This window comes from Ascidia mentula, chromosome 5 (genome assembly GCF_947561715.1).
Source record: "Ascidia mentula chromosome 5, kaAscMent1.1, whole genome shotgun sequence".
Classification (NCBI taxonomy): Eukaryota; Metazoa; Chordata; class Ascidiacea; order Phlebobranchia; family Ascidiidae; genus Ascidia; species Ascidia mentula.
Window position 1 is genome coordinate 15,915,091 of NC_138570.1, and position 27,966 is coordinate 15,943,056.

The window sequence follows — 27,966 nt, forward strand, 5'->3', positions numbered from 1 at the left end:
AGTCGCTCTGTATTATTGGAAACAGCAACAGCAACAGGTATTGGCCAAGTAGTTGTGGATATCAACTTGATCAAAATACATTTTATTTTTTATTCGACTTCCCGCCTTTTTTTGCCAACTTTTGATCAACATCAGTGTTTCTCCTGCAAAGGATATTTTATAAACACTCGAACAAAAGGACGGAAAATATAAAATCTTTCATACACAGGAGTTCATTGACAATGGGTAGGTTGGCATCCATTGGTACTTTAAGTTTATTGTTCATTGGCACGTGACGTCAAAGTTTGAAACAAAAAGTCGAATAAAAATGTTGGAAACACGAGGTTTAATTAAACTTGTACAAACCTTCGTTGCTTGACCTTCCAATAGCACAAAAGTCCGAGCAAGGTCAAAATCAATATCAAACGAAGAACAATCATTCTGTAACATCGTGAAGAAGTTGTGTCAATAAATTATTATCTACTTTTACAAAAAAAGCTGCTAGACCAAGTTATTGTGGCGTCATATAGGTACGCTTCCAGTAATAATGGTCACTATTGTTATTCCATAAATTGAAATAGAAAGTATCGCAAACTTCAAGAACAACAGGGCCACTCGTACTGTACTATGACCTCATAGGGAGAGAGAGAACCCGCGTTTCTCGATATCGTTTACTGCCGCGTGACACAATTGCATTTTAATAATTGCCAGTGTAAGTTATTACGTCCATCGCAACAATCGCAAAAGTTTACGTTATTAGAATTTGTCTCGATTAAGTGATTAGAATCGAGAAAGGGAACATTGACGAATGGATGTCACAATAACTAACACATAAAAGAATACATCGAACTTTTGTCTAGGAATACTTATTCCTAATGATGGCGCCATCTTTTTTCCCTTGTAATATATTAACCTGAACTAGGTAATATCTGGCAAACTTTTGTTGAATAACTTATTTTCGCCCACTATTATTACGTCACAAACAGCAGGTCGCGCGTCTCGCAGGAAGGAGTTTAAATCCGAGCGACAAATCTCTTCGCCTGGGGACAGTTTTGATTGAACAGGCTTCCGCGACGTCTGTTTCGTGAATTTAGAAATATTATTTAAAACAAGTTTCGGAAACCACAATATTCACAATAACTGCGTACTTGAAACAAGTCTTGGTATACATTATGCGCGTAGCAATAGTGCAGACGAGATGCTCGGAAATACAAACACAAGTATCTATTCAATTATACGAGATTCCAACTGTTCGTGAACTTTGAACCGCGGCATTTGGCATCACACACAGGCAACATCGTTGAAAATACTTTTTAAACGCTTTTGTTACAAAGTATGATAAAAATTTTAAATAAGCACTTATCATCGAATCAAACTCACAGCCTTTATTGATGAGTTATATAGGAATACCGAGATATGAATTCTTCCCTGTTATTGGGTGATGTATTTTAATTAATAATATTGTCGATCTAGAAAATGCTAAAAAAAATTATTGCTCCCACGAATCTGCAATTATGGTGTTTTTGCACCAGTTTTACCGCTAGAGGGTGAAACGTACAAAGTAAACAAGGCGTAATTGAAGCCTCGAATATTCTTCGATACCGATTTCTCGCCAGTAAAAAAAAAATTTTTTTCATTTACTCTTTTCAATTTGACGTTTATCGTTCTTTCTTCAATAAAAACAAGTCTCCAAAATGAAAGATGAGTTGATCGATTTTGTGTAATTAGGAATCCATCCCTACTTCGGAAGCGCGAATTGTGCGCGCTGCTGGAGATGCAACTTCAAACGATGCAGATTAGGAAAGGTGTTAAATCCGGTAATTATCAGTTTATACGTAAATAGTGGTTGTAGTTTATGGCGAATGCAATTTGCGAAAACTGTTAACGAATAAACTTGTGAGGAAAGTTTTTGTAAATTGCCTGAGATCAAAGTCAACTCGATTTTCTTTCGATGAGATAAAAAAGCATCCATAGTGAAAAAAAATCTCACCACTTGTGAGAAATAATTCTAGAACTTAATGAGGGCGTTTTATAAACATGTAAACCTCACCGGGAACTTGATTTTTTAAATCTTGCTCCGACTTGTCAGGAAAAAGTGGCTGATTGAGCTTGGCTGCAATGCGTGGGTTACCAAGCCTGCAAACCTCATGTATGAAAATGGTGTAGGGATTTTGGCTTGTCGTAATTCGAATATTTATTGATATCTTGTTTTAAACTTGGTCTTTCAACTCTTTTACATTTACACCCGTCATTCTGGCGCCATCGCTAGTTATCTTACTTGCGTTACGTCTTTTAACTTACGTTCAACAAATAAACAGATCATAATTTTCGGTCTCTCAGATCTCAGATTTGGACTGAGACCGAACTTCGCTCCAAGAACAGACCATCGGTGTCGGGACCTGCTGCCAACATGGTGTCGGAAGCTTGATGTCGGGTCTTCGCCCATGCGACCCTTCAATGGGTTGAGAATAGTGTTACATGAAATAAATGTTTATTGCATGCTGCAAGGGTTATTTTAACCTGGCTGTACTTCATCTACACTTCAACAACGTGACAGGTGAAAATATGCAGGGTAAACTTTGTGGCGCAAAAAAACCTTTATGATTTAGACAAAAATACTAATGCGCAAAACTGCACATAAGCTTTATATCCATATAAAACCGGTTGTACTTTTTCCCTAAATGTATCAAGCTACCGGTCCGTGACTGGCGATGGTGAGGTTGAAAGTTTGCACTCGTTAATGCGGTATAGAATGTAATTTTACGTGTATTTACAATTTAACGACACACTTTGGTACGGACAAGAAATAGCGAAAACGCTGGAACATGTAATACACGGAGACTATACCAACACCACACAATTTAAATGTCCCAATACCCGGGTTCATGCTTTCTTCCATTAAAATATGTTGGGCTAAAAAAAAAACAATTGAACAAAAATGGATTTGCTGTCAAACATTTAGTGGACGTGTCAGTCTAATAGTGGACGTGTCAGTCTAATAGTGGACGTATCAGTCTAATAGTGGACGTGTCAGTCTAATAGTGGACGTGTCAGTCTAATAGTGGCCGTGTCAGTCTAATAGTGGACGTGTCAGTCTAATAGTCGACGTATCAGTCTAATAGTGGACGTGTCAGTCTAATAGCGGACGTGTCGGTCTATAATAGTGGACGTGCCAGTCTGGTGTTAACCGTGTTCCAATCATCATTCAACAATCTCAATCACTCTGCCACCATCCTGCACAGCACGGGGGTTGTATCTGACGAGTGACGAACGCTTCCTTGATGAAAATGATGATGAAATTTTGAATACCAGTCGTTCCTTCACACTCGACAATCGCTCTTCAAACGCTTTGGAGTAGAGCAAGGGGTTGAGGGCGCTGTTGATTGGAAGCAACAGACAAGCACTCAACACATAAGCGTCTCCTGGCATCTTCACTCCTCCTACACTTAAAAATCCCATCAAACAAATTGGAATCCAGCAACAAAAGTCGGTCAATATCAACCTGCTGATTCTTTTCTGCATCTTGGAGCTGACATCAGTGCTTCTAGATCCTTTCATGCGGTTGCTTCGCTTGTAAATAAGAAAATAAGCAACCACCATGTAGATGAACATGAGGAAGTTGATTGTGATGAGGAATGTCGAATATTCCCAAGCAAACTCATTGATTGTTGCAAACAAACGTGGCATACAGACGCTCGTTTCACCATAATATCCAAACTCTCCCTTGATAGAGTTACGTGGAAAGGCGTTTTTAATTGTACGTTTAACATCGTACCAAGACTCTGGCTCTGATGTTGAAATTCTTTGTGCAAGTAACGACATGTTTTCTCTTGACACGAATTCGGTTTCATAAAAGTTATTTGGGAACCAAACATCAATGGCAAAGTACTCAGAAGTTGCGTTGAGTAAAGGAACGGTTGCCAACACAATAGCCAACATCCAACAAGACAATTCAGCAATCACAGTTTTAGTAACACTAACATTTCGCATGAGGAACGGTTTAAAGGCCGATATCAGGCGAAAAGTGGTCATAGCAGTCATAGTGAAAGCTGATGCTTCTGATGATACAACTGCAAGTGCTCCAAGTCCTGAACACAAGCTACTTGATCTCCATTCTTTATCAAATAAACAATAAGATCCAGAAAATCTAGTCGCTTGTATTATGATTGCCAGTAGATAAACTCCCATGAGAAGGTCAGACACGCAGAGGTTGAGAATGAAAACGCTTGTATTAATAAACAAATTCTGATCTTTATTAACTTTAATCAAGTCACGTGTGGTTGTAACAAATATAAACGAATTCCCTCCCAGTGCTAAGATGCCTGTCACCCAGAAGATACCTCGATAAACTGGGTTTGCGATCATTTCGTTGACGTCTGCAAATGCGTTTCCAGCCAAAGTAACACATTCGTCACTTCCGTCTAAGCAGTCATTAATTCCGTTCTGTACAACTTTCATTTCAACAGACAAAGGTTCTTCATTGGTGCAATAAAACCTGGTATTTTCACAACGACATATGCTTTCATCAGATACGTCATCGCAGTCGATTATTCCGTCACAAACATGATTCCTATCTATGGAAATCTTTCCTTTACTTTTGCAGTAGTAGCGGGTATTGTTACAAAGTTCCAGAAATTCATCTGATTTGTCGTCACAATCAAATATTCCATCACAGGCTCTTTGTTTATCTATGTTAATTTCTCCGTTGCCGAAACAAACAAACCTGTTCGGACAAAATATTTCTCCAGTAACTCCGATATCGTCGTTGGCAAATCCATCACACCACATGGAAGAGAGTCGTATTGCTGTGTCTCGTGCCACCTGGTTAGCAAGTAGAACCATCATTTTAATGCACAAGGTTTCGTTTCCAATATGTTTGGGTGAGAAAATTCCGATATGTGGTAAGCACTCTCCTTGAGCTACTGCTCTCCCAGTTGAACAGTATTTTGTGTTAGTTTGGTTGACACATTGTACACTTGTGCTACACAGCACCTTATCTTGGTTCACACATGTAGAACTCTTCTTACAATGCATTTGGTTCTGGGGACAATCTCCTCGTATGTCGCGACACAATGTTTGATTTTCACACAAACATTCATCTGACATATCAAAGCAATCCACTACACCGTCACAAACTTGCTTGCTTGAAACTATCAGCTTTCTGTCCAAACACTGGAAACATCTAAACTGTCCATTGAGGAAACAAATATCAGAACTGTCAGAACATTGAGCCACTGAATCGTAGACGTTGGTTTGAGGTAAAACACAAACACCTTTTCTTGTTGATCCAGAACATTTAAACCCAAACCCATGTTGAATTTCGTCACTTTCGTCCTTGCAGCCATCAATAGCTTGCCCGTCACAAAAATATTCTCTTGCAATAAGTTGTTGATTTTCACAGAAAAACACTTTTTCGCAGGATTTTGCACATGTTGAAGTTGTACAAACCACTTTATCAACTTCACAATTATTAACATCGGTAGCACACGTTTTACTAACTACTTCATTGCACGTAAATGGATCAGTTGTATGTATGAGATTTCTGGCATTTTCTGGACACATCAGAGCAACCACATGACAAGATTGACATACGATGTTTGAAAATGAACAAACTTCATCAATTCCACCAACACAATCAACGAAGTTATCATTTATCCAGCTAAAAGGTATACATCTACCGTCTGGTGAGCACTGTGTGTTATTTGGATTACATGGACATCTGGAGTAAGTACCAGAACAGTTGCAATATTTCGTCTCATCACTTCCATCAATACAGTCAGGTTTTCCGTCACACAACAAAGATCGATCAATGCAATTTAAATCCTTTCCAATGCATTGTTTCAATCCAACACAATCACATTCAAACTTGTCTACCGGACATGTGCAGTTAACCTCATCACTACCGTATGAGCATTGATTAAGTCCATCACATTGCAGTGATTTACTGATGCAACCAAATAACGGACACTCAAACTTATCCGCACATGATTGGCAGTTAACCTCATCACTCCAATCTCCGCAGTTGTTTAATCCATCACATTTCTTAGATTTACTGATGCAGCCCTGTGTAAACATACATTTTCCACTTTTGTAGCATGAACATTCAAACTTATCCGCTGGACATGTGCAGTTAACCTCATCACTCCAATCTCCACAGTTGTTATATCCATCGCATTGCTGAGAATGACTGACACAACCCTGTGTAAACATACATTTTCTACTTTCGTAACATGAACACTCAAACTGATCCGCTGGACATGTGCAGTTAAACTCATCACTCCAATCTCCACAATGATTCCATCCATCACATAGCCAAGATTTACTGATGCAACCATTTCTCGATGATAGGCAGTTCTGGGTTTTGTAACATGGACATTCAAACTTAGTCGCTGGACATGAAGTGCAATCAACTTCATCACTGCCGTCGAGACAGTTACGTTCTCCGTCGCAGTGAAATTTTTCCGATATACATCCCATATATGCGGGACATGTGGTTTTTGAACAATCGCACTGAAATCTGCCATCGGGACACGAGCCGCTTAACTCATCACTCCAATCTCCACAGTTGTTGATTCCATTATTCACCATCCAAATTTCAATACATCCTGGTTGATTCGATCCACATTTACCGATCTTGTGGCAAGCACATTCGAACATGGACGAGGGGCAAGTGCAGTTGGGATCAAGATACGGAGCTTCACAAACCGGTAGATTTTCTTCTCCTATTGCAAGTTACATGGATTGTGTTTCATGGTACGCAACATATCCAGATATATATTTCATAGGAAATGAACGAACTGTTTATTACCAACTAAGTGTAGTTCCACTTACTTGTAATGGGAAGAGGAGCCAGACTTGTGTCCTCACCCGGACATTCACCTTCCGCCCATCCGATCAACGCAAATATCACAAATAACTTGATCATAATGTACGATTTCTATAATGTCTGTGAATTATTGTGAAAAGACACAATACAAAATAAACAAATTACCATCAAACCTAAAGAAATAATTGTCTTTCAAAGATCGTGCACCGTAATGATTCTATATAGATGACGATACAGCGTCTGATGTAAGATGTCAGTGCACCTATTGGTTTTCACCATGAAACGAGAAAATGTTTATCTCAGTAAGTATTTAAACGCTTCAATTTCTTTATTCACATTTTTTTATGTCTATCCACGGAACCGCCCCAAACAAACTGCGCTGCGTCCTCATCCTTAACAAAACACCTCTCTATGTAAAGCACACGGATGGACGTGTCACACAGGGATGCAAAACCGCTTTTTCGAATCAAGGGATGTTTCAATCAAGTCTATTGAAATTAAAAACTGCATGTATTTTTATATCAAATTATCGGTCTCCACTCATTTGGCTGTCTCGTCAAATAATCTTGATCAGAAACAAGGTTTAAAAAGACCCATCCAGTGACATTTGTGGGACACTGGGCGAATTTTTTTGGAAGGATTTGATTGAAACATCCTACCAAAGCGAAGATTTCGTTTTTACATTTAATGCATATTTGCTGATGGAGAATGTGTCTCAGAAACTTTGTTAAAGTATTCGAAAATGATAAGTTTAAAAAACTGTTTCTATGAATTAAATGTAACCTCACGTCGTTGATTGTTAGGAGTTATTTGAATAATTCTAAATCAAAGCGTTGGTTTAACAGAAAACACAAAAGAGCTAAAGGCGTTGCGGGATTCCAATGGTCTGAACGAAGAAGGTCGAACAAATAGAAAGTAGTGATGTTTTTAGGCAAAGATCCGATGAGAAGCATGTTCAGTGAATCTCTTTCTGAAAATATTCTATGTTTCCTTATCGCAAAGCGGATGCAACGTCTGATCTGTGCTTGTGGCTTACACTTTATAACAAGGTCATTTGGTAAATCACTTTTTCGATGATACGAATCAAACTTAAACACTTCATTTTTTGAAGCAAACATTACACAAGCAGACATCACTGCGGAAATACAAAGATTGGGAAGAATAATGACCGGATTCTGTGCTTTTGAACGCGTCACATGGACGGGATATACGCGGTTCATTGTTTGGCAACTCTGCGTTTCCAATACTGTCATCAACCTTGCGCATTTAAACATCCAACTGTTTACCGGCAGTTCGTCATAAGCATACGTGCATTAGTTCCGTTAAAAATACGGTTTAATTTTCATTTAATTTTCTCAGTCCGAAATGTTTATTGTGGAAAATTAAGTTGTTTGTCTATGGAGCAGCGTTACCAGGTCGAGGATAACGGCCGCAGTCGGTGTGGCTAAGCATACAGAACCTACGCCAGTCTATAGGGAGCCCATGGTTGGAAATGGTGATTTTTATGAATGGGGGGATTTCATCCTTAAACACTATTTTTGCAAAAAATAAGGGGTTTTTATCGTAATTTTGGGGTAATTTTGAGTTTGGATGCAGCTGTCATCAAACGTGACCTCTTAAGGAAAAGGTCAATTCACCGGCAATTTTTCTCGCAAGGACCCTATGCGGCAGGTACTTACAATCAATAATAAACCATGCGAGTCTTAATTATAGACTTTTGAATAGTTGCCGAGGTTTGTTGTTTTAATCCCTATTTTCACTTCCTTGAGATTTCAGCAGTTGACTAATAATTGGAATCAGGCCTAAAACAGATATGTCGTTCCTATGTTGCTGTTACTGCCAGGCATATTGTCTTTTAATTGATCATATCTTCAGGCACAATTAAAAGTATAGTTTTATTCACCCGCGTTCCACCTGCTATTCAACTGGGCTTCCTCAGGACATGTCTTTATCACCAAGGAACTGGTTTTCTTCAAGTGGCAAAGCTTGTTTCACATCAGATATCTTGTTTCACTTCATAGAATAGAATCGAAACAAGCGTGCAATACATCATGAGGTTTTCAGGCTTGGCAGCCCAGGCAATGCAGCCCAGCTGGATCAGCCACTTTTTCCTGACAAGTCGAAGCAAGATTTGAAAAATCAAGCTCCCGGTGAGGTTTGAACTCACGACCCTGGGCTAACCAGGCCCAACGCTCTACCAACTGAGCTACAGGAGCTCAGTGGTTTCACGGGGTATATTGTGGCCAAGGTACACTGGTGCGCAAGCGCACAACTTGCCAGGCAACCTTCACATATACTGATCCAGTTGGGCTGCATTGCCTGGGCTGCCAAGCCTGAAAACCTCATGATCGCGATACGTTAGCTGTGATCGCCAAGCAAGGACCTGCGCAGTGGGGCGATCCTGCCTATCATGCCATTGCATGAAATATTACTGCGTCATCTGATACGGTGATAGAGATCCCCTACGTATATGTGAAGGTTGCCTGGCAAGTTGTGCGCTTGCGCACCAGTGTACCTTGGCCACAATATACCCCGTGAAACCACTGAGCTCCTGTAGCTCAGTTGGTAGAGCGTTGGGCCTGGCTAGCCCAGGGTCGTGAGTTCAAACCTCACCGGGAGCTTGATTTTTCAAATCTTGCTTCGACTTGTCAGGAAAAAGTGGCTGATCCAGCTGGGCTGCATTGCCTGGGCTGCCAAGCCTGAAAACCTCATGATCGCGATACGTTAGCTGTGATCGCCAAGCAAGGACCTGCGCAGTGGGGCGATCCTGCCTATCATGCCATTGCATGAAATATTACTGCGTCAAGCGTGCAATATTAACCAATATAGAACCAATGTATTCGGTAATTTGTTCGCAAGCGGTACAGAAGGCTGTGAAATTTGATATTAAAGTAATGATGGCTTTTGCAGAGGAAAGTAGTTCTTTGTCGAGTGAATATGGGAGATTGTCTCAAACCAAAACGAATATTATATACATAAAAGAATGCAAATCAATGAATAAGTAAAACCGCTGCAATGCCAAAATAAAAAGTATTATTTTTTGAATTGTAGTGAAAATCTGTTTCGTATACACATGATGAAAATCCAGCCGTTTTAAGTGGAGTGCAGAATACGGTAAAGATTACTTATAATAAGAATTTACTTTTATGGAACGTTGCAACAGAAATAATGAAGCACTTGAAACGACCACACGAAACAAAAAAACATATTGTACTCCGCGTATTTTGCGTATACATGTTTTGAAATGACATCACAAATTGATAAAACCAAGCATTTACAACATCTAGTGGACCTTGTTACAATTATCATTTAACAATTTCAATCACTCTGCCACCTTCCTGCCCAGCACGGGGGTTGTATCTAACACTTAAATCACACGAACGACGCCTTGATGTACGTAATGATGGTATTTTGGAAACGAGCCAAGCTTTCATCTTTGACAATCGCTTTTCCAATGCTTTTGAGTAGAGCAAGGGGTTGAGGGCGCTGTTGATTGGAAGCAACAGACAAGCACTCAACACATAAGCGTCTCCTGGCATCTTCACTCCTCCTACACTCAAAAATCCCATCACACAAATTGGAATCCAGCAACAAAAGTCGATCAAAATCAACCTGGTGATTCTCTTCTGCATCTTGGAGCTGACATCAGTGCTTCTGGATCCTTTCATGCGGTTGCTTCGCTTGTAAATAAGAAAATATGCAACCACCATGTAGATGAACATGAGGAAGTTGATTGTGATGAGGAATGTGTAATATTCCCAAGCAAACTCATTGGTTGTAGCAAACAAACGTGGCATACAGACCTCGTTTCACCATAATATCCAAACTCTCCCTTGATAGAGTTACGTGGAAAGGCGTTTTCAATTGTACGTACCAAGACTCTGGCTCTGATGTGGAAATTCTTTGTGCAAGTAACGACATGTTTTCTCTTGACACGAAATCTGTTTCATAAAAGTTATTTGGAAACCAAACATCAGTGGCAAAGTACTCAGAAGTTGCGTTGAGCAAAGGAAAGATTGCCAACAAAATAGCCAACATCCAACAAGACAACTCAACAATCACAGTTTTAGTAACACTGACATTTCGCATGAGGAAAGGTTTAAAGGCCGATATCAGGCGAAATGTGGTCATAGCTGTCATAGTGAAGGCTGATGCTTCTGATGATACAATTGCAAGTGCTCCAAGTCCTGAACACAAGCTACTCGATCTCCATTCTTTATCAAACAAACAATAAGATCTAGAAAATCTAGTCGCTTGTATTATGATTGCCAGTAGATAAACTCCCATGAGAAGGTCAGACACGCAGAGGTTGAGAATAAATACGCTTGTACTGATAAACAAATTTTGATCTTTATTAACTTTAAGTAAGTCACGTGTGGTTGTAACAAATACAAACGAATTCCCTCCCAGTGCTAAGATGCCTGTCACCCAGAAGATACCTCGATAAACTGGGTTTGCGATCATTTCGTTGACGTCTGCAAATGCGTTTCCAGCCAAAGTAACACATTCGTCACTTTCGTCTGAGCAGTCATTAATTCCGTTCTGTACAACTTTCATTTTAACAGACAAAGGTTCTTCATTGGTGCAATAAAACCTGGTATTTTTACAACGACATTTGCTTTCATCAGATACGTCATCGCAGTCGATTATTCCGTCACAAACATGATTCCTATCAATAGAAATCTTTCCTTTACTTCTGCAGTAGTAGCGGGTATTGTTGCAAAGTTCCATAAATTCGTCTGATTCCTCGTCGCAATCAATTATTCCATCACAGACTCTTTGTTTATCTATGTTAATTTCTCCATTACCAAAACAATTAAACCTGTTCGGACAAAAACGTTCTCCAGCAACTTTGATATCGTCATGGATGGATCCATCACACCACAACGATTTGTTGCCCTGCTTTTCCTGTGTGTAAATGTTGTCATCTGCTACACACTCACTTTGCACTGATGCTGTCCCAGTTGAACAGTATTTTGTGTTAGTTTGGTTGACACATTGTACACGTGTGTTACACAACACCTTATCTTGGTCCACACAAGTAGAACTGTCCTTACAATGCATTTGGTTCTGTGGACAATCTCCTTGTATATCGCGACACAATGTTTGATTTTCACACAAACATTCATCTGACAAATCAAAGCAATCCACTACACCGTCACAAACTTGCTTGCTTGAAACTATCAGCTTTCTGTCCAAACACTGGAAACATCTGAACTGTCCATTGAGGAAACAAATATCAGAACTGTCGGAACATTGAGCCACTGAATCGTAAACGTTGATTTGAGGTAAAACACAAACACCTTTTCTTGTTGATCCAGAACATTTAAACCCAAACCCATGTTGAACTTCGTCACTTTTGTCCTTGCAGCCATCAATAGCTTGCCCGTCACGAAAATATTCTATTGCAATAAGTTGTTGATTTTCACAGAAAAATAAGTTTTCGCAGGATTTGCTGCATGTTGAAGTTGTACAAACCAATTTGTCAACTTCACAATTATTAACATCGGTAGCGCACGTTTTACTAACAACTTCATTGCACGTATATGGATCAGTCGTATGTATGAGATTTCTGGCTTCCTTTTCACTTGGACAAGTTACAGTAACCACGTGACAAGATGGGCATGTGATGTTTGAAACTGAACAAACTTCGTCAGTTCCATCAACACAATCTACGAAATTATCATTTATCCAGCTGAAAGGTATACATCTACCGTCTGGTGAGCACTGTGTGTTATTTGGATTACATGGACATCTGGCGTAGGTACCAGAACAGTTGCAAGTATAATGTGTCTCATCACTTCCATCAATACAGTCAAGTTTTCCATCACATAACAAAGATCGATCAATGCAATTTAAATCATTTCCAATGCATTGTTTCAATCCAACACAATCACATTCAAACTTATCCGCTGGACATGTGCAGTTAACCTCATCACTCGAATCTCCGCAGTTATTCCTTCCATCGCATTGCTCAGATTGCTGGAAGCAATCACGATGGAACGTACAGTTTTGAGTTTTGTGACATGAACACTCCATATCTGTTGCTGAACAAGGACAGTTAACCTCATCACTCCCATCACCGCAGTTATCCCATCCATCGCATCGGGCAGATGTGCTGATGCAACCACTATCTGCTGTGCAGTTTTTGGTTTTGTAACATGAACACTCAAATGTATCCGCTGGACATGTGCAGTTGACCTCATCACTCCAATCTCCGCAGTTATCTCTTCCATCGCAGTGAAAAGCTGGAATTACGCACCCTTAGGGTAGTTTTTTGTTTTGTAACATGAACATTGAAACGTATTTTCTGGACATGTGCAGTTAACCTCATCACTCCAATCTCCGCAATTATTCCATCCATTGCACAGATAAGATTTGTTGATGCAACCATCATATCCGCTTATGCAGTTTTTGGATTTGTAACATGCGCATTCGAACTTATCCACTGGGCATGTACAGTTAACCTCATCACTCCCATCTCCACAATTGTTAACTCCATCACATTGCAAAAATTTGCTGACGCAACCATACTCATATGTGCAGTTTCTGTTTTTGTAACATGAGCAATCCATTGTATTCCTAGGACATGTGCAGTTAACCTCATCACCCCAATCTCCACAGTTGTTAAATCCATCGCAATGCCAAGATTTCGGGATGCACCCATCTCCGTACGCACAGTTTTTTGCTTGAAAACATGGACACTGAAACTTATCTGCTGTACATGATGTGCAATTAACCTCATCACACCAGTCTCCGCAATTGTTGATTCCGTCACACACCCATGATTTTCTGATGCAATTTCCATATGCGTTTTTGCATTTCTTCGTTTTTAAACATTGGCACTGAAACTCATCTGGAGAACACCTGCATTTAACCTCATCACTATAATCATCAGGACAAAGCAATTCTTCTTTACATTTAAAATAGTTTTCGAAGCATCCCCGACTTCCTGGACACGTTGTGTTGAAACAATCGCACAGGAATTTGTCATTATGACAAACATCACTTAACTCATCACTCCAATCTCCACAGTTGTTAAATCCGTCATTTACATACCACATCGCAATACATCCTGCTCGATTCTTTCCACATTTACCGATCTTGTGGCAAGCGCATTCGAACGTGGACGAGGGACAAGTGCAGTTGGGATCAAGATATGGAGCTTCACAAACCGGCAGGTCTTGCTTCCCTATTACAAGATATGAGATTTGAGTTCAGACAACTTGTAATGAATGCATATTACCACGAAGCTATACCAACGAATGGATTTAATTATTGTTCATTACCACAGATACTTGTGATGGGAAGAGGAGCCAGACTTGTGTCCTCACCCGGACATTCACTTTCCACCCATCCGATCAACACAAGTATCAAAAATATCTTCATCATAATTTATAATATTTATGACTGGACTGCAAATTAACATGAGCCATCACGAATGAATTCAGTGAGCAGCTATTTTATAAAACTTAAATAATTTTGTTTTTTAGCAATCGTAAATATGTAGCCCTTGTCATTTTAGCTGAGGTTTATCTTACGTTCACACTCTTTCATACCTCTTGCTCAAAAATAACTTGCACACGACGCTGGACACCAAGTATGATATCGCAAAATAGAGATTTTGAAAAAAAAGCTTCTCAACATACACTTTCAGGTTGTTTCTTTCCTCGTATTGTTGTTTGGTTCCTAAACGGAAAATGCCGGTTTCTTACATGCTTACGTTGCTTCTGTGGCAAACTTCCGCCCCAAGAAATTTTGAATTAACTTACTGAAACTTCGATGTTAAGTGACGTTTCCTTATCAATTCAACCCACTGAGACCTGAATGTAGATTCTGCACACAGCTTTCCGCTTAATACTTTGAAGGAGTTTCGTTGCGTCAAGTTTCGAAGCCTTTAATATAGACTGGCGAAAGAAACGTCAATCAAACTTTCTGGGGAGTTTTTTGCTATTGTAAAGAACGCTTTTCGTATAGAAACAGGTTTCAAGGCGGGCTTTTACGCAATGTGTTGCGGTTTCAACAATGAATTCTTGTTTTTGGTGTATGTGGATGTAAACCAGAACGGCAGACCACGGTAACCCGGCGATAGCTGTTGTTTTAGTAAATATGATCCCTGTTGTTTTAGTAAATATGATCTCTGTTGTTTTGGTGAATATGTGTGGGGTTCGCGAGTTCGTGTGACGTAAAAGCCACGTGGAACAATGAAATAGATGTTAAATATCCACAAGCATGAATAAGTCAGAAAAGGAATTGGTAGAAAAATTGTCAATGTATTTTCGAGTTGGGTTTAGTAATGTCTGCAACGTTTGCCTTACTTGACCTGATTTGCATTCATTTTTGATTCCCCAACACAGCGTTGTTGTGATTACTATGTATCTGCTTCATTTTCAGTAACATATACTGATAACTATTAAAATACATCATATATGTGCAAAAATATCGACCAATCATGAAAGGCAAGTGCTTGGTTAAATAAATATGAAGCCAACATCACGTATAGAAAAACTTGAGCAAATCACAACACACCCAAAAACGAGGGGACTGTGGATTGTTTTGTTTGCCACTGTTTCGAGGACTTCTAGTGCGCAGAACTCTCTATTTGCCCTGAAACCATTCCGTGGTTGTGTCCGATTTTCCATCAATCCACATCTTTTTCACCATTCGCGAACATTTGTTGACGTGCAAAGACTGATCCTCTTCCAGGTGATGCGGGTTCGAATCCCGCCTGAACCATTTCTCCACTGCGGAAACCGCCAGTCTGATACAAACACCACAATAAAGCGCGTTCTTTTCCGCATCCGACAGTGGCACGACAGTCTGGAAACATGACGTCATCAAGTAGGCGACAGTTATTGAAATCTCGAAGACGATCCAACCGAAGTGGGAATGTTGAAAATCAATAATTCCGAAGGCTCGTTTCGCTTCTTCACATGAAGTTATCATTTTACCGACGGCCGTTTCGCGGTTCTTGAGGATTATATTCGAGTCGCTGAAATCCCCCTGTATGAAACCTGAACACGGGTTTAAATGTCTATGATTATAACTACAAGGGCGATTGTTTGCGGTTTTTGACCCCATAATGTGTGTGTTGTTTGTTAAAAAGATGCCCAAACATTTCTTCGTTTCTGCAGATGATTTCGCACATACAATGACGTGTGTTTGTTTATCCTATATCTTGTTTTGGGTAGATTTCTGTTATAACTTTATGATAAGGACATTTATAATTACCTAACGTTATAGTGCATTTTCACACCAGTTTGTAATTTTTAAGGAAGCACTGTCGACACTTTTTGCCTGCGTATTTACGTCAACAGTGTACACGTGGCAGTGACGCAAGGACGTGTCGTGGCGCGGCGGCTTTCTTCATACCTAATAAAGGTGTTGGTTAAAGGAATATATACAGAACTAGTTGAAGCCCTGGGGAAAGAGGCATCTTTAAGCATTAAGGGAATGCATTGCAGATTTATCACTAATGTGCTGATTTTCGTTTTTGTTTGCAGTTTGCAATAACTACACAAGAGGTGGTAAATGCTTAGTAGTTCACCAAGAGTGCATTGCTGCATTGTAGCTCTGCTGGCCCTAATGTAAATTGTGACGTGTGACCAGAAAATACACAAACAAGTATATTGCGCTTAAAAAAGAATACGGAGTAATACACTAGAAAACACTGTAATCTTGACCAAGCTAATCTTGAAGTCAAGTTTGCGAAGGAATTACCTTTCTACGCGAATAAGGCTTTGTTCGTTGTTAGAGACTTCTTTGTTTGTAAATTTACGTTGTAAAGTTATTTGGGTGACATAAATTCTTGGGCCTATAAGGCACGTGATTGTTTGCGTTTATAATTGTTGTACACTATAAGAGGAGATAACAGGATTTCCTATCATGATTGTTCGCAGCGACTCTGATACATGAAAAGAAGTCTTTATAATAATATTTGTATTAGGTTTAATCGCTTACCATGCCAAACATATGTCATGTAATTCAAAGGTGAATGTACACACAATGGCATTTCGAAAATTGTACGTTGCTTCTGTTTTTTGCACGATTCTCTTGGGTTCTTCTACGCTTCACAACCTTGCTGTGATTGGTCGAACCAACTTCTCATACATTCGTTACCTGGAGGATTTTCCAGCTCACGAACGAAACTTTCCACGTCATAATCCCACCGATCAAGATAGAAGAAATGAAAACATCTTCCGCCTTGCGCCAGGACCTGCAAATATAATTACCACCAAAACCTGTCATGTCGGTACATGAACTAAGACTGGGTTTTTGAAAGAAAGTCGAAGCATTAGAAAATTTTATAGTGAGCATGAATTTACCAAAAAATAACATTGCCCCAGTGGTAGGAGAGAAAATCTATGCAACACCTTCAACCCAATCTATCGGTGCTACCTTGAGGTTGTTCTTGCAAGCTGCACCCAAACGGATCCCAATCACATAAACGTTGATATACCTGTTTGTCAGGTAGTCGGAGGTTGCCAGAAGGCGGCGAGAAGCACAGTTGGCGCATCTGAAACAAGTGAAATATGACGTTGGTCTGCAAGTATTTGTTCCTGTCGTTTATACAAGGAAGATGTTTATCATTGAGTTACCGCAATTAGGAATTTCAGACCCTGCTTGTAATTTGGCAATTCGTTGAAAATATTTTTAACCATACAGCGCAAAACCCAAGCAACATCTCAGTTTTTACCCGTCTGAAATAAGAACAATATCTTGTTCCACGTCAGAATCATCTATTCGACCTCCCCTGGCAGAAGTGAAAACTTCGTCGGCTGCGAAGTGGAGGGCGTTGTCAAGACAAGTTCTTCCTGATGTGCTTGCATTGTATCTGCGAGACAATGCCTAATTTCCATTTTTCGGGTCCGAAAAATAAACACCTTAAAAACCAACCTTTTCACACAAAAACTCACAATTAATGGGGCGTTGCCTCGCGGGCAACAAATTAAGTGTTTACTAGACTTTATTCCATCCTACAAATTACCTTGAACCGATTTTTTGTGAACACAGATGACAGATTAAACAATTTTTAGTACGTTTCGTGTAAACTTCCTCAGCACACAGCATTACAAGTGCAGGCGAGCCTTTCGTAGATGAAAAACATTGTGACACATTGTGGGCAAACTTAGTTACAATCAGAAAATAATACAAATACGTGATATATTATATCAGTCAAACCTATTTCTTTTAAAATCATCACCTAATTTTGCATTTACAAGTTTACAACTTCACCAAAAATTCAAACCTAATTTTTTTAATATCATTAGCGAGGTCTTCCACATCGCTAAAGAACCGATCCAAAGGTATATGAAAGTGATTCTCTGCGTCGAATGACATCACAGCTACGCGAGTCTTGTCCTGGTGCACCCGGATGTCACCACAAAGCACTTTGGGAAAATATATTGACGTTGTAATTGAGGAAGTGAAAAACGATCGATTGGGGTGCTTTAAATTGAGAAATATAGGTACTGGGTTTATGAACGGGTAGTGCCAGTCATTTCATTGAGCTAATTAAACTACGAATATAAAATAATTATTTCGTTTGTACATGTGCATGCAAGTTACGTCATTTTTGTACCCTATCTTTTGTCTACATTTACTGGCACTTTACATTCATTACGCCAAGCCAATATATTTTTCGTTTTCTGTTTCTATCCAGAATGCATTTCTAAACTTAGACACTCACGTTTATTGATGGCTGCTGCAATTCTTTTCACTTTCTTAAACTTCACCGGTCCCACCCTCCCACTTTCATCCATCATGATGAGAAGGTCTCGACTCATTTGCCGCATGAAGCCATAATGGTCCTGTAAATGTTCTGTTGTCTTTGTATTATGAAACATTTTGTGAGTAGTCCCGAAAAAAATTGTGCAAAAGCGGTCCAGTATTTTTTTACTGGAAAATGACAAACTTATTAGTATTACAGGAGAAACTGATGAAAAACAATTATTAGTCTGTGTGGACCGAGAGATCTGTCTTTCAAGTATTATAACGAGTAACATACGACCAGCGCCACTATGATCTTTCCAGTAATATAAGTGGATACTAAACGGAAAAACATTGTCTTCACCAAAGAACGTTTTTTTCTCCCATATCTCTGTACGTCCGTGTTGCAGTTTCCCATCAACAATTTGTTCGTTCGCGGATCACGAAATTCCACACAGGGGTTGGATAGCTGCGGCATAATGAAAGCATCCGCCTCATATTCGGTAGCATCCGTGTCATATTCGGCCATGCGCCTCGCTGCAATTTCAGGTTGAACAGGTAGTAGAAGGTTGTCAATAAACGTGTTTGCAAGGATTGAACCCGTCGTGCATCGCTTCGTTTCTGAAAAAAAAAGGTTTGATAAATTTGCTTCATTAACGATTGGGAATCTGTGGAAAGTGTATATCTGCGCTGGATATTGTTGTGCATATTGAACACCCACTATTCCATACTTGCAGAAAACATTTATTTCATATCCAATAAGATACATGTATGCAATATATATTGTTAAGAACTATCCAATTTAACATACTTCTGTAGACTAGATAGCTGGAACCCGATTCACTATACCCCGAAAACTATTAAATTCCAATCAGCAAGACCAAATTAGCGTTTCCTTTATTTTGTACCAGGATATGAATAACGACTCAGCATTCGGGCGAAATCCTGTTTATAATGTTTCAAATGCAGAGCTGCTAAACCCGAATATCTACAAATTAAACAGAAGCAACTTACGTGAAATACAGATTCCAATTTTATCGGGAGTTGGCATTCGCCTCCGAACAGCGTTCCAGAAGTGAGTCGTGTTACATTTGCCCCATCTCTCGTATGTACAAGTTCTTCTCCATTTGCCAAACAGAAAACAGTTGCTACCAGAGCACAAAATTAAGAGTACCACGATCCTGATGCTTGCCGCCATCCTTACTCGAAGAAAAACGGCGTAAACCTCAATTCCCAAAGTTTTATATTCTGCCACCAGCAGGATATTGTGACGTGCCGATTGCTGGTTGACGTCACAGAAAACGCGCAAACGACACAAGGCCAAAATATTACAGAGAAATTAAATTGAACTTGCGAAACCCTTCGTGTTGACGTGAAATAATTCTTATTCGTTGAATGTAATTGGTTACAATAAGGGGACGATTGAATAAGAGGAAAATGAAGTGTTTGTGAAAGTGTTTGTTTCAATTCACATGAGTCACTCAGAAACCGATCAAACTCTCCGCAGCTTGAAAGGTAGTTTTGTCCTTGGTTAAATCTGTTGTTAGGCCAAGTAAATTATGTTGTTTCGAAACTAGATCATTGTAGCCTGAAGCTTTATACGTGTTACTCAGAGCAACGTGTATTTACAACTGTGAGTAAGTGTATTTACACTGAATGTAACTTGTCATTACTCTACGTAAACTCAAACCTGTCGCATTCCAACAGTTTGAAACAAGCCTTAATCTACTGAACGGAAGGAGGTTGATCTTTGTGGAATAAAAGGAGACAGAGGATTACCAGGAGAAAGGGTGAGGAAATGCACGATAACTTTTACATACAAAAAATACTCTAGAAATGTCTGATGATCAGAAACTGACGTTGTTACTAACGAATACATATCTAACATATTGGGGTGTCTTACACGTAAGAACAAGCTTTGTAGATTTATTACAAAATAATGTTGAACAAAAAAAGCACATTTTTTCCAATATATGTGGTTTTGAGGAACTGAAACAAACACACGTACTTTTGTTGTAATACTACACAGCTTGGTGAGAATTATCCGCAACACCCTTTGTAGCATTAGGCATACACAAACATTTGGCAACTTGTAGGCATCTGCAACCTTACAAATCCACAAAAAATTAAACTTTTTGTAAATGGCAATAAAATATAAAATGCGTACGACATTCTGAAATATGGGAACAGATTGGTTCGGCTATAGGTTGTGACGTAATACTTAAATGCGTCAAAACTGGATGGGACGAAAGCTACTGTCCTGACAGGTTGAGTTGTTTATTTAATGCCATGTCACAAACATAAATATTCCATTGAACTTAGGTCCCGGCTTTGCGATGAGGAACTGGCGAACGTTTGTGCGCGGATCAAACGCGGTTGTTGAAAATCAACTAACAAAAAATGAGCTCCCAATAACTTTGTTGAAAACGCGTTTCACGTGAAGCTTAGCAGAGGCTGATTGACTGTAAGGAGGTATTTTTTTGACGAAGCAACTAACGAAGCTGATGCTGATCCATCCGTTAAAACGATAAGTGGTTTCAATAGCGCACCAGGTGGACACACTTTGCAAAGTAGCACAGCCGTTTGGTGACGCTGTAGAGTTCTAGATAAAAATTAAAGGATAATAAGGAGGTGCACAAAAGTGTAAAGCTGAGGTTTCAGACCGGCGGGGAGCCGGTAAGAGATTGTTTACATACTTTTATTTTTTTTACTTCAAACATTTTCGGGCAAAAAAACGAATAACTTAAATGTAATTCGGAATCTAAAAAGGAAAACGGGCCGCACAAAAAGCCTTCGAGAGCCGCGTGTTTGAGACCCCTAATCTACAGGATTATGGTAACAACCAATTGAACTATATCACAGGCACCCGGGTTTTGTCACGATGTACCTCGATGTTTTGCAAAGCATTGTGGAAAATGAAATTCCCACTGACTTTTAATGAAATGTTGAACAATTCATCGGCTTCAATTTAACAAAATTTTGCACTGATTGCATAAAGCATGCAGTGCAGTGAACTGAATTGAGCTACGAATAGAAACAATTACTTCCTGTACTCATTTCCACGCACGCCATTTCATGCTGAACGTTTTGTCGCTTCGATGCTTTGGAGGTTGCTTTCCAGAATTGGCGGTAGGACTTTGGTTATAAGTTTATTTATCACATGTTCCAACACTTAGACTCTTCTACGCTATGTTGATATTTTCTTATTCCTCCCTTAACGTCCTGTTTATATTTCTAAACTTTCTCACATTTAACGACGACGACCCTTTTCACTTTCTTAAATGTCTCTGGTCCCATACTCTCACTTTAATCCATCATGATGAGATGGTCTCTACTCCTTTGTGGGTTGGAGAGATTACTCTGCTATGGGACCAGGGAGACGCGAGTTAAAGTATGGATGTGTTGCAAAGGATAAATTCACAAAGCTAACCCATTACTTTAAACATGGGTTAGCTTTGTGAATTTAACCTTTTTGCATGGAATAAATTTTCTCCAATTTAGAGAAAGTTTACTTTCATAGAAATAGATTAAAGGAAAATGGATTTGTTCCTGACATCGTCTTCTTTGCTTGAGCTGACAAATCCCGCTTTTGTATTCAACTCCTTCAGGAAATTGCGACGCATCGATTGCCAGTTGACGTCATAACGATAACGCAAATAGGAAACCCCTCAAACCAATACAGGAAGATGGAACTTAAGCCAGCGGAGCAGTTGGGAGTGCGAGGAACAATTCATTATTGACGTCAGGAAATTCGCAATGTTTTGTTTAACCAAATATGTTGTAAGAGAACTGTGTTTCAAGGTGACATGTTAAATATACGTCCAAAGAAGACACTGACGTCACATGCCCGCTGGAGGAAGTCTCGTGGATTCTCATTTTTAACGTTTGGGCCAGGGTTGGATCAACCAGTAACCAAACCTAACTCTTGATTGGGGGTTAGCCTACATATTTCTGTCTTCGGCTTCTGCCCAAGCATCTAATGCACAAATTTATGTTTTTCATGGCGGCGTTTGGGAGTAGTTAACAGTTTACACGTGGCAGTGGCGCAAGGAAGGACGTGTCGTGGTGCAACGGCTTATTTTTTACCTAATAAAGGTGTTGGTTAAAGGAATATATACAGAACTAGTTGAAGCCCTGGGGTAAGAGACATCATTAAGGGAATGCATCACAGATTCATCAATAATGTGCTGATTTTCGTGTTTGTTTGCAGTTTGCAATACATACACAAGAGGTGGTAAATGCTTAGTTTACCAAGAGTGCATTGCTGCATTACAGCCCTGCTGGCCCTAATGTGAATTGTGACGTGTAGCCAGAAAATACACTATCACGTATATTGCGCTTGAAAAGAATACGGAGTAATACACTGGAAAACACTGAAATCTTTACCAAGCTTATCTTGAAGTCAAGTTTGTGAAGGATTTACCTTTGTACACGAATAAGGCTTTGTTCGTTGTCAGAGACTTCCTAGTTTGCAAATTTACGTTGTAAAGTTATTTGGGTGACATAAATTCTTGGGCCTATAAGGCACGTGATTGTTTGCGTTTATAATTGTTGTACACTATAAGAGGAGATAACAGGATTTCCTATGTTTTTCGCAGCAACTCTAATATATAAAACGAAGTCTTTATAATTTGTATTAGGTTTGATCGCTTACCATAACAAACATATGTCAAATAATTCAAAGGTGAAAATTTACATAATGGCATTTCGAAAATTGTACGTTGCTTCTGTTTTTGCACGATTCTCTCGGGTTCTTCTACGCATCACAACCTTCCTGTGATTGGTCGAACCAACTTCTCATGCAATCGTTACCTGGAGGATTTTCCAGCTCATGAACGAAACTTTCTACGTCATAATCCCACTCATTAATATAGAAGAAATGAAAACATCTTCCGCCTTGCGCCAGGACCTGCAAATACAATTAACAGCAAAACCTGTCATGTCGGTACATGGAATAAGACTGGGTTTTGGAAGAAAGTCGAAGCATTAGAAAATTTTATAGTGAGCATGAATTTACCAAAAAAACACATTGCCCTAGTGGTAAGAGAGAAAATCCCGAACAACTATGCAACACCTTTACTCCAGTGTTACCTTAAGGTTGTCCTTGCAAGCTGCACCCAAATGAAGCCCGATTACATAAACGTTGATATACTTGTTTGTCAGGTAGTCGGAGGTTGGCAGAAGATGGGTGGACGCACAGTTGGCGCATCTAAAACAAGTTAAATATGACGTTGGTATGCAAGCATTTGTTCCTGTCGATTATACAAGGAAGATGTTTATCATTGAGGCACCGTAATTAAGAACTTCAGACCCTGCTTGTAACTTGGCAAATCGTTGAAAATATTTTAAACCACAGAGCGCAAAACCAATTTTGATTTTTTGAGGAAAAAGCAACTTCTCAGTTCTTACCCGTCTGAAATAAGAACAATATCTTGTTCCACGTCATAATCACCTCTTCTACCTCCCCTGGCAGAAGAGAAAACTTCGTCGGCTGCGAAGTGGAGAGCGATGTCAAGGCAAGTTTTTCCTGATGAACTTACATTGTATCTGCAAGACAATAAACACCTTAAAAACCAACCTTTTCACACAAAAACTCACAATTAATGGGGTGTTGCCTCGAACGCGGGAAACAAGTTAAGTGTTTACTAGACTTTATTCCATCGTGCGTGTGTGGCTGGCCCAGAAATTACCTTGAACCGATTTTTTGTGAACACAGATGACAGATTAAACAATTTATAGTACGTTTCGTGTAAGCTTCCTCAGCACACAGCACTACAAGTGCAGGCGAGCCTTTCGTAGATGTAAAACATTTGTGACACATTGTGGGCAAACTTAGTTACAATCAGAAATTAATACAAACACGTGATATGTTTTATCATTCAAACCTATTTCTTTTAAAATCATCACCTAATTTTGCATTTACAATTTAACACTTGACCAAAGAATTCAAACCTAATTTCTGTGATATTATTAGCGAGGTCTTCCACATCGCTAAAGAACCGATCCAAAGGTATATGAAAGTGAGTCTGTAAGTCGAATGACATCACAGCTACGCGAGTCTTGTCCTGATGCACCCGAATGTCACCACAAAGCACTTTGGGAAAATATATTAACGTTGTAATTGAGGAAGTGAAAAAAATCGATTGGCCAGCTTCAAATTGACAAATGTCGGTACTGGGTTTATGAACAGGTAGTGCCAGTCATTTCATTGAGCTAATTAAACTACAAATATAGAACAATTATTTCTCTGCAAATGTGCATGCAAGTTACATCATTTTTGTACCCTATGTTCCGACTACATTTACTGACACTTTACATTCATTACGCCAAGCCAATATATTTCCCGTTTTCTGTTTCTATCCAGTATGCATTTCTAAACTTAGTCACTCACGTTTAACGATGGCGGCTGCAATTCTTTTCACTTTCTTAAACTTCACCGGTCCAACACTCCCACTTTCATCCATCATGATGAGAAGGTCTCGACTCTTTTGCCGAATGTTGCCATAATGGTCCTGCAAATGTTCTGTTGTCTTTGTATTATGAAACATTTTGTGAGATGTTCCAAAAAAAATTGGGCAAAAGCAGTCCAGTATTTTTTTACTGGAAAATGACAAACTTATTAGTATTACAGGAGAAACTCAGAAAAAAATACTCCAATAATTAGTCTGTGTTGACCGAGAGATCTGTCTTTCAAGTATCATAATGAGCAACATAGATCAGCGCCACTGTGATTTTTTAAGTAATATTCAACAATGTGTTTCAAGGATTATTAGGTGGATACTAAACGGAAAAACATTGTCTTCACCAAAGAACGCCTTTTTCTCCCAAGCCTCTGTTCCCGATTGTTGCAGTTTCCCATCAATATCTTGTTCGTTCGCGGATCACGAAATTCCACACAGGACCTGGGTTGCTGCGGCATAATGAAAAGCGTAGCATCCGTCTCATATCTGGCGCCGTTCCTTGCTGTATATCTATCAACAGAAGGTTGATTTCTAGGACCAGCAGGTTGGAGAAGGTTGTCAATAAACATGTTGGCAAGGATTGAACCCGTCGTGCATCGCTTCGTCTCTGAAAAGAAAGTTTGGTAAATTTATTTACAATTGGGAATCTGTAGAAAGTGTATTTCTGCGCTGGATATTGTTGCGCATATTGAACACCCACTATTCCATACTTGCAGAAAACATTTATTTCACATCCAATAAGATACATGTATGCATTATATATTGTTAAGAACTATCCAGTTTAACATATTTCTGAAGACTAGTTAGCAGGGAACCCGATTCACTATATACCCCGAAAACTATTAAATTCCAATCAGCAAGACCAAATTAGCGTTTCCTTTATTTTGTACCAGGATATGAATAACGACTCAGCATTCGGGCGAAATCCTGTTTATAATGTTTCAAATGCAGAGCTGCTAAACCCGAATATCTACAAATTAAACAGAAGCAACTTACGTGGAATACAGATTCCAATTTTATCGGGAGTTGGCATTCGCCTCCGGACAGCGTTCCAGAAGTGAGTCGTGTTACATTTGCCCCATCTCTCGTATGTACAAGTTCTTCTCCATTTGCCAAGCAGAAAACAGTTGCTACCAGAGCACAAAATTAAGAGTACCACGATCCTGATGCTTGCCGCCATCCTTACTCGAAGAAAAACGGCGTAAACCTTAATTCCCAAAGTTTTATATTCTGCCACCAGCAGGATATTGTGACGTGCCGATTGCTGGTTGACGTCACAGAAAACGCGCAAACGACACAAGGCCAAAATATTACAGAGAAATTAAATTGAACTTGCGAAACCCTTCGTGTTGACGTGAAATAATTGTTATTCGTTGAATGTAATTGGTTACAATGAGGGGACGATTAAACAAGAGGAAAATGAAGTGTTTGTGAAAGTGTTTGTTCCAATTTAAATGAGTCACTCAGAAACCGATCAAACTCTCCGCAGCCTGAAAGGTAGTTTTGTCCTTGGTTACATCTGTGGTTAGGCCAAGTAAATTATGTTGTTTCGAAACTAGATCATTGTAGCCCGAAGCTTTATACGTGTTACTCAGAGCAATGTTACTCAGAGCAAAGTGTATTTACAACTGTGAGTAAATGTATTTACACTGTAAGTAACTTGTCATTACTCTACGTAAACTCAAATTTGTCGCATTCCAACAGTTTGAAACAAGCCTTAATCTACTGAACGGAAGGAGGTTGATCTTTGTGGAATAAAAGGAGACTGAGGATTACCAGGAAAATGGGTGAGGAAATACACGATAACTTGTACATACATAAAAATACTCTAAAAATTTCTGATGATCAGAAACAGACGTTGTTACCAACGAACACATATCTAACATATTGGGGTGTTACACGTAAGAACAAGCTTTGTAGATTTATTACAAAATAATGTTGAATAAAAGAAACACAATTTTTCCCAATATGTGTGGTTTTGATGAACTGAAACATACACACGTATTTTTCTTGTAATACAACACAGCTTGGTGAGAATTATCCGCAACACCCTTTGTAGCATTAGGCATACACAAACATTTGGCAACTTGTAGGCATCTGCAACCTTACAAATCAACAAAAAATTTAAGTTCTTGTAAATGGCAATAAACTATAAAATGCGTACGACATTCTGAAATATGGGAACAGATTCGTTCGGCTATAGGTTGTGACGTAATACTTAAATACGTCAAAACTGGATGGGACGAAAGCTACTGTCCTGACAGGTTGAGTTCTTTATTTAATACCAGATCACAAACATAAATATTCCATTGAAGTGAGGTCTCGGCTTTGCGATGAGGAACCGGCGAACGTTTGTGCGCTGATCAAAAGCGGTTTTTGGAGATCCACTAACAAAAAATGTGCTCTCAAAAAGTCGGCGCCGAGTAGTGATCTGGAGACATCTGCCAACACAAAATTTCATTTAAAATTTCCAGTAGGCAAATTTAGTGAGATCAGTCGTTAGCCATTCGACCGTTCGCTGCCACAAGATCAAAACGAGTGAAATGAAAAGTGTTGATTTCTGCCCCTGTGTCCGCAAAACAATTGCGCACAGACATGCGGCCCATCCGTAAAAGCAGGCTGCGGATACTAATGATTTCACTGATTATTGTACAAGTGTTGTGCACCGTTCTGCAATTTCTAACGCCGAGGCATGGCAAGTTATCTGCAGCGGTTACTTTATTATACGCAGTGGTACAATTGGTAAAATACACGACTGATATCAACAAGTTTTCCTTAACTCTAAATGCTATGAAAAAAGACAAAATTAAAACGATCTAAACCATGAAAAAGAAACAATTATATCATGGGCATTTTATAAAGGGTCGAAGTAATAACATTTCTTCATTAATGACTCGAGTGTTTCTTTTCGCATCCGTCACACTTACCCCAATTGGTTTAAACTATTTGACAGATTTATAAGAGGAAAGTTTGAATAATCTGCTTGCAGGA

General features: G+C 39.3%; 3 protein-coding genes, 2 non-coding genes and 1 pseudogene across 6 annotated transcripts; 1 reads left to right on the top strand and 5 right to left on the bottom strand.

The window, feature by feature from the left end:
• Positions 1-3,180: 3,180 nt before the first annotated feature.
• LOC145902447 (uncharacterized) lies at positions 3,181-6,904 on the bottom strand. The gene is made up of 2 exons (XM_082990418.1): positions 6,811-6,904; positions 3,181-6,701 (listed from the first exon to the last, which is right to left on the bottom strand). Exons 1-2 carry the CDS (start codon positions 6,902-6,904, stop codon positions 3,181-3,183), a joined length of 3,615 nt encoding a protein of 1,204 aa, XP_082846544.1.
• A 2,043-nt stretch (positions 6,905-8,947) lies between these two features.
• Positions 8,948-9,021, bottom strand: Trnat-ggu (transfer RNA threonine (anticodon GGU)). Its single transcript has one exon. It is a non-coding gene; the product is annotated as a tRNA-Thr (tRNA).
• A 331-nt stretch (positions 9,022-9,352) lies between these two features.
• On the top strand, positions 9,353-9,426 carry Trnaa-ggc (transfer RNA alanine (anticodon GGC)). Its single transcript has one exon. It is a non-coding gene; the product is annotated as a tRNA-Ala (tRNA).
• A 684-nt stretch (positions 9,427-10,110) lies between these two features.
• On the bottom strand, positions 10,111-14,197 carry LOC145903825 (uncharacterized; annotated as a pseudogene).
• A 1,206-nt stretch (positions 14,198-15,403) lies between these two features.
• LOC145903040 (hydroxylysine kinase-like) lies at positions 15,404-15,751 on the bottom strand. Its single transcript, XM_082991129.1, has one exon. The coding sequence runs from the start codon at positions 15,749-15,751 to the stop codon at positions 15,404-15,406; it is 348 nt and encodes a 115-aa protein (XP_082847255.1).
• A 901-nt stretch (positions 15,752-16,652) lies between these two features.
• LOC145903826 (matrilin-4-like) lies at positions 16,653-26,177 on the bottom strand. 2 transcript variants are annotated; one of them, XM_082991989.1, is made up of 7 exons: positions 25,972-26,177; positions 25,320-25,582; positions 24,906-25,026; positions 18,054-18,195; positions 17,502-17,639; positions 17,204-17,321; positions 16,653-17,021 (listed from the first exon to the last, which is right to left on the bottom strand). In XM_082991989.1, exons 1-7 carry the CDS (start codon positions 26,153-26,155, stop codon positions 16,869-16,871), a joined length of 1,119 nt encoding a protein of 372 aa, XP_082848115.1. In that variant the 5' UTR covers positions 26,156-26,177; the 3' UTR covers positions 16,653-16,868. The 2 variants fall into 2 exon arrangements, with proteins under 2 accessions (XP_082848115.1, XP_082848114.1); XM_082991988.1 differs by lacking the exons at positions 16,653-17,021; positions 17,204-17,321; positions 17,502-17,639; positions 18,054-18,195 and adding exons at positions 23,140-23,423; positions 23,606-23,723; positions 23,924-24,061; positions 24,467-24,608.
• Positions 26,178-27,966: the final 1,789 nt, after the last annotated feature.

Excerpts from the sequence above, each read along its gene's own strand:
- LOC145902447 (XM_082990418.1), bottom strand. The coding sequence starts at position 6,904 with ATGATCAAGTTATTTGTGATATTTGCGTTGATCGGATGGGCGGAAGGT. Across the intron at positions 6,702-6,810 it reads GGCTCCTCTTCCCATTACAA|GAGAAGAAAATCTACCGGTT; the intron begins GTAAGTGGAACT and ends AACTTGCAATAG.
- LOC145903040 (XM_082991129.1), bottom strand. The coding sequence starts at position 15,751 with ATGATAACTTCATGTGAAGAAGCGAAACGAGCCTTCGGAATTATTGAT.
- LOC145903826 (XM_082991989.1), bottom strand. The coding sequence starts at position 26,155 with ATGGCGGCAAGCATCAGGATCGTGGTACTCTTAATTTTGTGCTCTGGT. Across the intron at positions 17,640-18,053 it reads AATGATATTAAAAAAATTAG|ATACAATGCAAGCACATCAG; the intron begins GTTTGAATTTTT and ends ATTGTCTCGCAG. Across the intron at positions 17,022-17,203 it reads CTTGCAAGAACAACCTCAAG|GTCCTGGCGCAAGGCGGAAG; the intron begins GTAGCACCGATA and ends TTATATTTGCAG.